The sequence below is a fragment of the Patiria miniata genome, unplaced genomic scaffold, assembly GCF_015706575.1.
Source record: "Patiria miniata isolate m_02_andy unplaced genomic scaffold, ASM1570657v1 HiC_scaffold_1, whole genome shotgun sequence".
NCBI classification, from domain to species: Eukaryota; Metazoa; Echinodermata; class Asteroidea; order Valvatida; family Asterinidae; genus Patiria; species Patiria miniata.
The window spans coordinates 32962409-32976587 of record NW_024037047.1 but is presented as its reverse complement, the minus strand read 5'-3'; the positions used below and the strand labels follow the sequence as shown (position 1 = coordinate 32976587).

The window sequence follows — 14179 nt, the reverse complement described above, 5'->3', positions numbered from 1 at the left end:
GTACACGAGGCTCTCAAACAGTGGTAAAAATGCGCTCTCTTATGTTGGCGCATGGAGCCCATAGAGCCCTCTATCTATCCTGAGCTATTAGTCTGGTTCCGTAGTTTATTTCATATGCATGACTGCATTGGAATACATACACCACTGCATAGGCAGCATTGGTTGGAAAATCATGGTACATAGTGTAAACTAGTCAACTTTGACATCGTACAAATGTCACAAAAACTTTGGTGGAGAAAAAAGATGTCGGCTATTAAAAAAAAATGCAGAACTTGATCCCCCTTTTTTTGTAAATGTTTGTTCAGCTTTGTTTTGCTTTGGTACAGACTGTGTTGGCCAGTTTCCCTTTTTATCATCCAACTTACGGCTGTCTTTTCCTGTCTGTCATTACCATTCAGGTTCAGTGTCCTGCCTTCATCCATGCCAATAGCGCCCTCTTGTGTAGTTGGACTGGTTTCTTGGATGCTGAGTCTGGCATTGATCATGTGGTTTTTCTGGTTGGGACATCTCAGGGACAAAATGACGTGTTTCAGTCTGATGATCTGCCTGGCTACCTCACTCACTACAGTGTTACAGCAAGTGAGCAACAGACATTTGAAACTAAACATTTGAACAATGGAAGCTTTCTGAGGGTATCTCCAAGAAAGTGCTTTCATCCATCACAGTTTTTTTTTCAAATTATTGTTATTGATTGTCCCCTAATTCCCATGAATGCTGAATGTCAGTGGTGTAGTTTGAGCCATCTCAAGTCCTCATAAGTCACCCAGAACCAAGTTACAAGCTATTTAAATATTCTGTGACAAGGCATTCCTTTGCGGTTATCTATCCCCAGCTACATATGACTGGATTCATCAATGGGTTTATTATTGACTTGAGACCAGACGCGTGATTGCGTTCACTAAAATACCACTGAAAGTTGGTTGTTGACGCTTCCAAATCACTTAAAGTCTATATTCCCCGTGCTCTTCAATAAATTCCATTCTTTTTTCTCGCTTTCAACTTGTATGTTTTTATTTCATTCAAAATTTATTTTATTTGTGGATGTCAGTATCGCTTTAAAAAAAGATTGTGTTTTTCGGCACAAACATCTACTTTACAAGCAGACTGCCTTCCGATCAGTACATTACAGATACTGAATATGGGGCAGAAACCAGCCTACCCTGCCAAATGAAATTCTTTTCAGGCAGCCATTAATTTTAAATTGTAAAGTAATAATTCAATGACTATAAAACAAGGGCTGGTTTGTTTTGTTTTGGGTTTTTTTTGGACGATGTCTCATTTAAAAGTGAATAATTTTTGTTGTGCTAGAAAACAAATTGAAATTTAGGAAAGGAATCTATTTTTTTTCGGGATAAAACTTGAAAATAGCATGGGGAACGCAACTTTCAGAATAACCCGACCCCAAAGATGTTATATTGTTTTTATGGTTATGTCTCAAATGAATGAGCTAATATAACTAACTTTGCTGACAGATCTGAATCTGATTCACAACAAAGTCTACTATGTCACTGTGGAGGCCTTCAACGCTGTCAACCAAAGCACGATGGCATTCTCTGGTCCTATTGAGATTGACGATACACCTCCAGCATACGGCCTTGTAGTGGAGCTATCGGGTGTGCATAGCTTCAACTTCAGTGATCCTATCGAGCTGCCAGAATGGGAGTGCACAAACGATGAGGAATGCTTGAGCTTGGACGGGGAGTGTCTGGAATCGCTTACCCAAATGCAGATCCTATGGCAGCCGTTTACTGACGAAGACACTCAGATCACAAAGTATGAGGTTGCCCTTGGCACCACACCAGGAAGGTCTCAGATCAAACCTTTCTATGAGGTGTCCAAGGACCAGACCTCAGAGCTTATTACCAACATTGATCTGAGCAGTGTCCGTAGAGTCTTTGCCACAGTTAGAGGCTACAATGAAGCCGGCCTGACCAGCACTGCAGTATCCAATGGCATCTATGTCAGCCGGTTCAGTGCTGGACTTCCACCACTCAGACCATTCCAGGTGAAAGATGGAGTCACCGATGTAGACTTGGAAGACTCAGACTTCCAGACCTCACTGAATGAGATGAGTGCATCCTGGGATTTCAGCGGGGATCCATGTCCGATGAGGAAGTATGAATGGGCCATCTTCAGAATTGATGGACAAGAGATTCAACCATTTACCAATGTTCAAGGTAATAACACGACTTTGCCATTGAACTAGACACACTTTTTGCTTAAAGACCATTTTGGTATACATCGTCGGGTGTACCATGAAGTGGCGTCTATGGACTTTGTGCACACTATACGTCACATCATAGTGCGACCGACGACATGTACAAAATATATTATTTCTTGTGCTGTTTTACCATTACCCCAATATTACTTTATTTTTAATAAATGTGATGAAAGAACATGCCATCCACGAAGTCATTTTGTCTAGTTTTTGAATGACTATCAAATATAGCCATGTCTCTATATGGCCCGACTTTAGATCTTAAGCCATTTTCTTCACTCATTCATTGTATGTATGCATAGAAAGAAAATGCTTTATTTTGCTTAACACAAAGTGTAACATTCAGATGAAAATGGATGTTAAATGGGAGGATATATGGTTGTTTAAGGGCATGTAACTTCCGGGTTATAAATCTAATTTTAATTTCCGCGTCTGCATGGATTTATGTTTGACGTAGAGCGAACCTCAGACACCAACACAGACATTCGAATGACAGATGGTGAGACCTACAACACCCTGGTGCGGGCTACTAATGCCCTGGGCCTGGCTGTCACAGTCAGATCTGATGGAATCACCGTCAAGCGTGATCCCTTGATACCCGGCCAGGTCTATGATGGCCTCCTAGTGGGCTTTGATCTGACTTACCAGAAGGAGACTGATAGGATATCAGCAAGTTGGAAGGGCTTTGGACAAGGGATGCCGATAAAAGAAACTGTCCATCACACAGGTATGTATTGACAGAGTGAATGTCGATAGTCTTCTGTTTATGGGTTCGAATTTTAGGTTAAAGTCAACTAGATTAGATGGCTAGTAGCTTGAGAAAAAAAAATGTCTAGACCAGAAATAATTTAATTATACCAGTACCAAAACAAGAAATGCATTGCTGAAGTATTGCCTCAACATTCGAGTCAGTAGGCTCAGGCGTCTAATGAGGAGATTGATGATGGCCAGGGCACGATGACTTAAATGTTAGCTGTTGTCTAATGCTCGTTCTTCTCAACAAACATTTTGAGTAAATCACTCACGAAGTGTGCTGCAAACTTCTCACAGGTTGAGGATAACTAGTGATAGACTGGCATTCTGTTCTAGGATTTACAGAGATGGACTGTGGTGCTTATGTGTAGAGAGACAGGATTTCAGGAAGCGCTTCTTCATTTCAACTTAATACAATACTCTTTAGTATTAGCGGGCATGCACTGCCATGGCAATAATTACCTAATTCGCACATCATCACGACGACTAATTGTTAAAACCTCTGGGGAAAAAAATACAACAAAACAGAAAAAGTACATACACAGAAAAAAACACGTATTATGTTTTCATAAATGACTAGCCAAAGTCTTACTGCTAATTAGATCATAACAAACACTGTTTTGTGACGTATTTTTATGTTGTTGTTTAAAACAATTCTCATCTGCCACGCAGGCGCGGTTCTAGAACCAATATTTTCAGGGAGGCGTGCTGAATTGTAGACCGATTATTTTCTCCAGACACTTAGGCCTCCGAAAATCAATAGGGGGGAGGGGGGGGGGGGCTTATGCCATATTTTCAATGGGGAGCGCCAATAAAATCCTAAAATCATTCACACTATATTAACTACAAATGCACCCTTGTCACGACTATATTTAGGGGGAGACCGTTCGCATGTACATCACAATCCTTCTTTTGCTAATGCAATTTTTTTACGGAATTTATATTGCCCCCCCTCTAGCCCCCCCCCCCCCCACCCCCGTAGAACCGCGCCTGCTGCCAGGTTGCCTGAGCCCAGTTTTGTTGACTGGTTCATGGTTTTCCATTATCACTCTGGCTATAATGGCGTTAACAAGTCTGCAGGATGTACCAAAAAGTTTCAAGCATTATTGACCTCCAAATGTAGTTGAGGAGCAGTTTGTGTCGGACAAAAAGAACACAAATTCTGAAATGTTTAATGTATTTGTACCTCTAATTTTGAAGCCTAAGAGAATGTTGGATATAGCTGAATGTTTGTACAGTGATGTTCATTATAGCAATCCTCAACTGTAATGCTTTAGACTTTTTAGTTCATATTCCTTCATTCATTGCCCTGAATCCCATTCAGGAAATGCTGAAGTCAACAAAGACCACATCACAGAGCAAACTGTGGATTACTACGAGGCCGCAGTTGGAACTGACCGTCGCTACCCTAAGACCAGAGACAACGTGGTGCCCTTCACTTATGTTGGACAAAACACAACAGTCACTTTCACTAACCTCAACCTCAAGGCACGAGACTCAACATATTACGTTACAGTCAGGGGATATAGTGCTAGCCTTGCCACAGCTGAGGTGACATCAACAGGGATCAATGTTGGTATAGACAGCACAGTGCTTGGTAGGTTATTCTTCCTCTTGACTTTCCTTCTCTTGTGTTAGGGATATCTAAGCAGAGGGTAAAATTGGTATTGGACATAAGACATGCACCATATTTGTCCCAAAAGAAGTATATACGAGGTATATACACATGATTTGGAAAGTTGGGTGGGGGTATATTTCATTCTCTGTATGTGGAACATAGTATTTTCAAGTCAAATAAATTCTGTCATGAGAAATTTAGTTTTGCACAGTTTTTGAGGGCAGTTTCAGACTGATACTTTTTATTTGTCATTTATTTCCTCCTGTTCAGAGATGGTCCCGTAATCAGGGTTCTCCCCAGGATTTTGTTAAACCCGTGGGGAATGTTTTCTTGTGGTTCAACAACTTGCAAATCTACGGTCTGGGATTCGGGGCCAGTCAAGGTTTTTTTTTTTTATTTAGAGAGCTCTCTGGTGCATTCTGGAACAAATTTGGGGGAATGTTAAGGTAGAGTTTTCCTTAAAATCCAAAGGACATTTATACAAAACAATTGAATCAAAAAGAATCAACATTTCACAGACATTGCAACTTCCTGAACTGGAAGGTATGGATTAAAAGTAAGTTTCAAATTGAAAAAAATGGCCAAGAAAAGCAAATTGCTTCTGCTTCTATAACATACCTTTTCAAAGTATAGTCAGTAGGTCAGAAAGGTTTTTAATTTGCCATTGTTTTTTGTGGTGATTAAATGGAGTATTCAATCATTCCTATTTTTGGCCTGGAATATTTTCGTTTGTGCTACAAAAGTTGTCAAAACTGGCCCTCAAAAGGGATAAATACCTGCCTTAATTAATGTAAACATTTATTAAAGGTGGATGATTCTTTAAAAAAATGGAGAATTTAATTCGTGCAGACCACTAACAAGATATGCTCAGCATTAGTCACGACAACATTAGTCACGACAGATTAGGCACTGCATGACCTGCCGACCGCACGACTGGTTCATGGCAAAAGGAAATATTGGCACGTGAATTATAATTTTGCATGTTAATGAAGTGTGTAATAATTAAACTGTGCTTATCGGGGACTGAAAACTGTGATGTAATTTTCGAGGCAATTTTTGTCTGCAATTCCAATGTATCGGGCCAATACGCACATTATTATGTTGGGAAGAACCCTGCCTGTACTTAAACTTTGCAATAAAAGATCTATTGTTAGATATATTTTAGATCTACCAAACTTATAACCTACATGTGTATATGTACTGTCTTTCATTTTCGAAAATTAGAACTTGCTTTCTGTAGTTCATGCTTTAATTTGTGTTCTGCATCCAGTAAGTAAGCTTATTGTAATTTTTTGTGTATCCGGGAATAACGCACACGAGAAGAAAATGTCTCTTGATTGTTTTTTTTTTTTTTTTATATCTGTTCAGGAAGTGAGGTGGAAGTCCCAGAGTATGTAAACTCTGTCTCTGAGGTGCAACTCATGTGGGCTAAATTTCAATCCACCTTCCCCATCCTGCTGTACTACGTTGGTCTGGGTGAACCATCCACTTCCTCCATCCCACCTGAAGATATGGAATGCCTGGATATGCTGTTGGGGACAACGCAGGCCCTAACTACATTCCATGAGAGGTCGATGCATTTTGTTGGCAAAGACACCTTTGTGGAGGTCAAGGGCTTGAATCTGACGCAGGAAGGATCCTATTTTGTCACTGTTGTGGGTGGGTGAATATTGTTACTCGTTGTGCATTTTAGATGGGTAACTTGAGTGAAAAACTTCGAGAGAGAGGATGAGTTGTGAAATATTGACTGTGTGTCATAGCGCAACGTTTAACTTCTGTCAGATGAAAGCAAAATGTTGAAGCCATTGCTGACCAGTCTCAGAATAAAGCTGATCAGACTTGCCTCAACAGTATTAATCCATTTCATGGCAAATTAAACCAATACAAACTTATTTCATGGAAATGGTCCCCAATGAATTGCCCATCTGTTTCCCTGACTCATGAGGGAGATGCAGTTGGAAACAGGATGTGGGGGACCTTCCATGTGGGGGTCATTGACCAACACTGACCATGAGATGCGGTCAGTGCAATAATTAATTCTACTCACGCACATGTATCCTCCCTAGTAGTTCACTTAAATGAAAATCAAAGGTGATATCTTTTAATGGAAAACGCTTCTCATGCTCCTGTCTTTCTAGGAATGAACGAAGGAGGACAGTGTAATGCCTCCACTAGCTACTTCTCTGTGGATATCACACCACCTATTGAGGGTAGGCTGCGTGTTGGACTTTTCTATGACATGGTAAGTCATCGGGAGATAAGTGTATCGTGTTTCTGTAATGTCGCATATTCTGCCATTAAGGTTTGGTTGCATGCTGGACCAATCTCCTACATGCTTTTTACACTCATTATGGTAATGAAAAGGCTGGGGGTGTTTTGGTCATGCTATAGTAATCATCCGAACCTGTAAGCTTACAGAAGCGATGCCCAGTTTTAATTTAAATTTGACATGAAGTGTTTTTCAAACATCGTCCAGTATGTGCATGAAATTCAAATTTTAACAATTTGCTGCAATCATTTATCCCCACTCCTGAACTCAGAAGTTTAATAACCAGTGCCACACTTTTTAACAAAAATAAATCATTAAGTAAATAATAAGAACATATATCATCAATGTCTCATGCGTCATCATCTAAAATCATGAAGACATTACCAGCATCCTTCTGTGCCTTTTTCGCTAACAGCAACAACTATATTTTTTTCCTTGCTAATATTTCATGCAACTGACTAAAACCCACCAATCACACTCACGCTGTATTACCTGCCTGTGACATTTGAATCTTGTATTTGCAGCCTGTTGCCTATACTGACAGCACCGAGTCTGTCTCTGTAGTGTGGGAGGATTACAGAGATGATGAGAGTGGAATCAAATCCTACAACCTCCGCCTTGTGCAAGCTGCATCATGTAATGAGGACGAGGATAACCTTACTGTGGTAGCCAACCAAGACTGGCTGATACTCGGCCCAGGCATTAACAATTTCACATTCGTGGACTTGAACCTGATTGTGAGTCGAATTTGCCATTGATTTGTAGTTATATGAGTAAGTTATTTGTTTGAAGCGTATTAACGTGAGGTGAATACCCTTTTAAAATCCTGGGCCCTTTGCACACCAGGCTTTCGATGTTTATCCTTGACTGAGCCCAGTGTAGCATATCCCTTAAGGCCATCAGTTACACCACAGGAGGCCGCAGTCCACATGGTAGTGTATGTAGTTCCTGCTGGATCTATCTTTTGGTAACGCTATACATGTTACATATGTACAGGCACAAGTCTGACAAATTCATGATTTCCGTTAAAGTTTGTGCATGAATTTCAGTAGTCTAGATGCATTTAGGCGACTGACGAATGATTCAGGCATGTCCAACAAGTCAAACAGTCAAGCGGTACTAATTGGGTCCTGCTGGTGGTAGGCATTCATTTGGTGCTAAAACTGCCCTAAGGAGATATCATCTGGAGACAAGAGAGATTGCTAACCCTGGTTCGAAAACCCGAATATAAGGGTTTCGTTTTAACCCAGAAAGCAACCTTTTGTCTATTGTGTGTTGATTTTGTGCACAAACTGATACACTCTGGTTCCCAGTCCCTACAATTGTTTTCTTCTTAATGTAAAAACATGTAGTTCAAAATTTGTAAAATAATTATTCCATAACTAAACATGGGCCGATGTATTGTATTGCTAAAAAAAATAGCAATTATAAATAATGATCTATTATTTCAGGGTAAAACTTGAAAGTGGTATATAAGCTATTGATGCGTGCATCGTTGAAACAAAAGTGTTTGAATCATCAGTCATACATGCACTTTCCCCATTCTTATTTATTCAAAGATTCTACTGATCGGCATTGAAACAATTGTCAAGGGCATGATTTGGGTTGTACTTGCAAAGCTCACCAATAAAACATTTGAAATTATATTTCCTTTCTGCACAGACAAACCAGCCCTATTTTGTTCAGCTGTCGGTAGTTAACCATGCAGGAGACAGTGTTCTATCCCAAGTAGGACCTGTCTTTGTTGACTCGTCTGAGCCGACAGCAGGACTGGTAGTTGATGGAATGGACTTCAAGATGGACATAACAGACAGCGCATACAGAAGCCAAGTTACTGGTAAAAGGAAATTGCTACATAATTTAACTATTGATCTTGTATGAATAGTTGAGCGAATTTAAATGTGAACTACGGTTACCCATAGTTTGAGTACCACTCTAGTCAAGTTTGGAATGTACTTTACCGCATGATTCCATTGCCTGTTGCCATGGATATCATTATTTACAGCACGGAGCCAGGACCGAGAAGTATTGAGATGACTGTTTGAGGTACATACAACTCAACTTCTAATCTGAATGTGCACAAACCAATGATCTTTGTGTGGGCAATGGAAGTATATCAGCCATGGCTTTCAAGTGTTTGTTATGCAGTATTGTAGGACTCCAGTCCAGAGTTCGGACTCATCAAGTCCGCCTCGAGTCACAATTGGCAAAAGATTCCGGCTTGTGACTCACGAGTCATGCATTTTTCTACCAGAAAAAAAATACCTTTTAACAAGTGGTGTTAATTTTTTGTAAGTAACATTAAAGCAACTCTACGGAATGTTAAACACACGAACTGTACCACAGAACTTTGCAAATAATGTTGTTTGTTATTAAATCGTCGGCTATTAAATCAGCGCATCACTAACATATCCCTTACATGTACACGTGTGTCCATGTACATGCACATCTGTTTCATATAATGCATAATCCTACCATACACTGCCTGGTACATGTACATGTACACTTGTGCAAGCTTTGAGTAAACATGCTTTCATGCATCCATCACGTCGCATGGACCTATTACGTACTGCAAGATCATTGTTGGGTACAACACTAAGATTTATGCTAGTATTATGTGCTACCTTATTGACAATGGTTGATGATGAACCAGCGATTTCGGCTTTGAACTGACCGGCTAGATTCCTACATATGCCTCTAAGCGGTTTTGCTGATATGGCCATAGATATGTGTACCACTTTGGTTTGTGTATTTACCCACTGTTTGCAGTTTGCGTGCTTCATGTTTTAGCTCTTTGAAACTCAAACAGCCTGGGGCCAGTTTCGGACTCGAAGACAGATTAGAACCAAGTGACTTGCAATTTAATCTCGGAGTCAACCAAAGTGACTCAAGACTATTACGCAACTCATATCTCTGTCTTTTCATCAGTGAGGGGAAGTTTGTGTGGCCAGAGTCTATTCATAAACGACACTATTTTACGTCCTTATCACAATTTTAAATCTATAAATTCATATTGACTTGACTTTTACAGGCACAATCCTACACTTGCCCAACCCAGAGGGCCCACCCTGTCCACTGAGAGACATTCCCTTCACTGATCCACGGTGGTCAGCGATGGACTTCAAGGGACTCTGGAACATGAAGAGGGAGAAGTGGGACCTGGAGTATCAGTCACAGCAGGTAGTCTCAAGAAACTTCTTTCTGATAAAAGTATGGACTAAGTGGGGGAACAGAAGATATTGCGACCACTATAAGACTCAACATGTGGGACACACTGCACATGCACTAAACCTTACATGCACTAAACCTTACGTATTAAGCTCCAACCACTGCACGCATGGGCAACAACATGTGAGCTTCCCCAATGTCGCACCTCATGAACTTATCCCGTACATCATATGCAAGTGCACGCATGTCCAACATTTGAGCATGCATGTTGGACATTATACTCATGTTTGTGATTGGTCAAATGTGCATAGGGCGAGCTTAGCGAATTGGTCTATTATCCCTCCCCTCAAGTATTTTTTCTTGTGGTACACTATCAAATAAAGCTGGACATGTGGGATACCATTGTTCCATTTCATAGAGTAACCCACAAATACCGTCTTACAAGAATAACCTTGAAATGTTTAAGAATATATATATATATATTTATTTATTTATAGAAAATCCTGAGGTTTTTTTCAGGCAAACAGCCCAAAACACGTTCATTTAACCCCTTTGCTGTTGATAACCAGGTACTTGCATCTGATGAGAGTGTGATGCTGATTATGGAGAGAGATACAAGAGGGCCTCGTATGCTGTCTGGAGCCTACGTCACCAATGCACTGATTGTAAGGAGCTCAGAATATGAGGTCAGTACTCATCCAGAAACTTTGAAATAGCAGCCCCTCACAGCTATGACATCAGTGGCGTGATTAATGCATCAGATGTTCATTTTGTGCCCAACAATTCCTGAAAAGAATTTGCTTCAATTTCAATTCATTTCAAAGTGTAAAAAAGGCTATTGAATTCATTTTATTCCTGTTTCCATGTACATTTTCCTTATACTTAGTATGTTTACTTTCTGGTTAGTTTTCCATCGTGATTTTATTCTGAGTACCAGAGTTGTTCATTATCAAATTATTCGTCAGTCACATATAAGGCAGGCATGCAATTTGATAACCAGAGACAAAGAAATACCTTTGTTGCAGTTCATGTTAAAAGCTTGTTACTCAACCAAAGACTGAATGACGGCTTCGACTCTCACGTCACATGCACACAGTGGAAATGACCTGCTATGCCAAGTACCCCAATAGTCTTCCACTACCTTTCTTTTCTGACATGATAGTTTGACTTGAAAGCTGCCTCACCTGACCTGCACAGTGTGACCAGCGTTCTATTCTGGGATGGCCCGGATGGAGCAATAGGGGAATATGACTTTGGTGGACGGGAGAACTGGCAAGAAGGGATCTGTCAGTGCTGTTATGACCAACCCTTCAACCAAGTAAGTGAGGCAAACAGATAGAGGGGGTATAACTGCAACAGTGTTTTTTCTTATACAATGGTTTAAGATTGTGAAATTTCATTGGTTGATGACTGTTCACACGGTCATATTTCATAAGTTTGTGTCTGACTGACTTATGGACTCCACAGACAAAACGTACCCTGCATACATCACCTTATACAGTCTTATATAAACACATTTGACTATTTTTATCCCTGCGCACAAGGTAGGTAATGTACCAGTGGGTCTGCACGTCTATATATTAGAAATGCATTGGAGTGTCAAAACCAAAATTATTGTTTTTACAAATAATTACTGATTTTTTATGCTAGACCTTTACTTTTCAACAGTCTTTGTGTCCCCTGTGTGACTGCCTGGATTTCTTGGGGACATCTGAGGACAGCTCAACATTTGCCAGCACCACATATAGATCACATGAAACCAAACCACCCAATGAGTACACAGTCAGTGAAATGACTGAAGAGGCTGAAGTGACCAATGTGAATAGTACTTCACTAACACCGATGGGCTCCGTCCCATGGACTATCCACAAAAAGGACGAAGATGGGGACAGCGTGTCTGATGATGAGAGTGGGAGATGGATAACACAGAGAGCTTGCGGCTTCCAACTCTATCCAAGTAAGATAATAGATCAATCCATTGAGCCCCTCCCCCATGGTGTTCCGACCAATCACAGCCATGATTTATGTCTGACATGTCAAACTTTATCAAAGTACGATAATAGACCGATCCATTAAGCCCCGCCCCATGGTGTTCTGACCAATAACATCATTGTTTCATATCTGACATGTCCAACTCTTTCTATGTAAGATAATAGATCGATCCAGTAAGCCCCGCCAAATGGTGTTCTGACCAATCGCATCTGCTGATTTATGTCTGACATGTCCAACTCTTTCCAAGTATTTTAATAGACCGATCTATTAAGCCCCTCCCCATGGTGTTCTGACCAATTCCAGCTGTGATTTATGTCTGACATGTTCAACTCTATCCAAGTAAGATAATAGACCAATCCATTAAGCCCCGCCTCATGTTGTTCTGATCAATGACAGCTATGATTTATGTCTGACATGTCCAACTCTGCCCAAAAGACCGACCCAGTAAGCCCCATCCCAGGGTGTTCTGACCTAGTCTGGCATTGCATGAGAGAAAGAAACTGTTTCGTTGTATGAAACAGGAGCTGTCGCAAACAATAAAATAGTCTGAGAATGCACTAGCAGTACAACATTTGCTGAGACAATAATGGAAATGGTCAGTAAGTGTCTGATGACTGACGTTAAGTCAAATTCTTGTGAGATTGAAAGCCACCAACTCCACTGATATGAGATGATTATCTTTTCGTTAGCGTTTGTCTTTAAGTGAGGATATTGATTGTTTCAAATGTACTCGTTTTATTTATGATTGGCTTCCAGTGGTAACAAAATCATTCCTAATTAGCAATATTATGTCAATAAAGTACCCGGATGAGGACAATATTGTTTGATATTGTATTCATCTGGACACTTTAACAAATTTCGCTGGTTTCCTCACAATTAATAGTGACAACTAACAGTTGTCAACAAGCCAACAGAGTGTAGCGCATGGTACCAACGCCTGCGGACGCAGCAGGCAACAGGGTATACGCACACTTGTATCAACAACCACAATGGCAGTTCCAGGCGGCGCGAAATTGCCTTAAGAATAAAGTGAAGAATATTCCATGCAATTTGAGAAATATATTCCAAAATATATTTCGTGCAGATCAGGTCAGCCTGATTTAAATAATAATAAAAATATTGGATGGCTTTTTTGGGGGGGGGGGGACATAAGATGCAAGATACAAGTTATAATAAGATTTTAGGGACAATTGCCATCAATAATTGTACCACACACCAAGATGAAGCAGAGGCTGCGTGTTCTTTTCTAGATGGTAGTGCATCTCAAGCTGTTCTGTGGTGTCGTTATTTGGAGGATCTCTGGCAAATGACATCGGAGGTTATAGATCTTGACTTTGATCCATCAATAGAGGAGCATCATTTTTCAGTCCACATCAAAGTCGAGCCGTTTGATGCAGAAGAGGTATCATTACCATTAATGTGCTTCCTGTAGCCCTTTAGCTACTTATAAGGAACATCAATCGTACAAGTGAAACATTAACAATTATATTGCGTTATATTTGGCACGGCAGTGATATTTTGCGCTGGGGTTTTCCCCATTTGCCATCACCTATAAACATTTCACACATGCAACAGCAAAATGTTGATTTGGAGTCCTCGAGGTATAATTAGTATGATGATAAGCAGTACTTAGTGTAGCTTATATAATTATATTTAAAGTTTCATGTTCTTGATTCAAAGTAAAAAAGAAAAAGAATCAATCATGGAAATCTCAGTTATGATAGCTTTTTATCGTTACAGGATGAATGGTCCTTTGAAGTGTACGTTGATGGTAAACTCCTCTCTTCACTGACTGGCATACCAGTCCTGTCCTCATCTACTAAGCTCATCCTTCACGTCTTCAATCGAGACAGCTACATCGCTGATCTGCAAGACCCCTTCAATCCTCCAGCTGTGGCAGCAACACTCAAAAACTTGAGGTCTGTACAATTTTCTTGTTCTGTTTCAAGCAATTTTTTGTATCTAAAGTGCGCTTTTTTAATTCCTCTTTTATGGGTCATTCAATAAATTTGGGGTCCAATTTTGTGTTTCCCTGTTACATCTCATATATAAAAAATTAAATTTAGAACACATTCTGCAATGCCTTCTATCTCCAAGAGTGATTATAAAAAGCCTGCTACGTGAATATAAAATACTTTGAAGATCAATTTTAATAATACTT

The 14179-nt window shown here is 40.1% G+C and overlaps 1 protein-coding gene across 1 annotated transcript in view; it reads left to right on the top strand.

The window, feature by feature from the left end:
• Positions 1-14179, top strand: part of LOC119733039 — a 149281-nt gene that overhangs the window by 117907 nt on the left and 17195 nt on the right. Inside the window, 14 exon segments of the mRNA XM_038206623.1 lie at positions 399-579; positions 1473-2177; positions 2676-2945; positions 4296-4568; positions 5958-6248; positions 6728-6831; positions 7383-7595; positions 8521-8695; positions 9890-10038; positions 10596-10712; positions 11189-11344; positions 11695-11983; positions 13269-13420; positions 13759-13937. Coding sequence (XP_038062551.1) covers positions 399-579; positions 1473-2177; positions 2676-2945; positions 4296-4568; positions 5958-6248; positions 6728-6831; positions 7383-7595; positions 8521-8695; positions 9890-10038; positions 10596-10712; positions 11189-11344; positions 11695-11983; positions 13269-13420; positions 13759-13937 — 3254 coding nt within the window.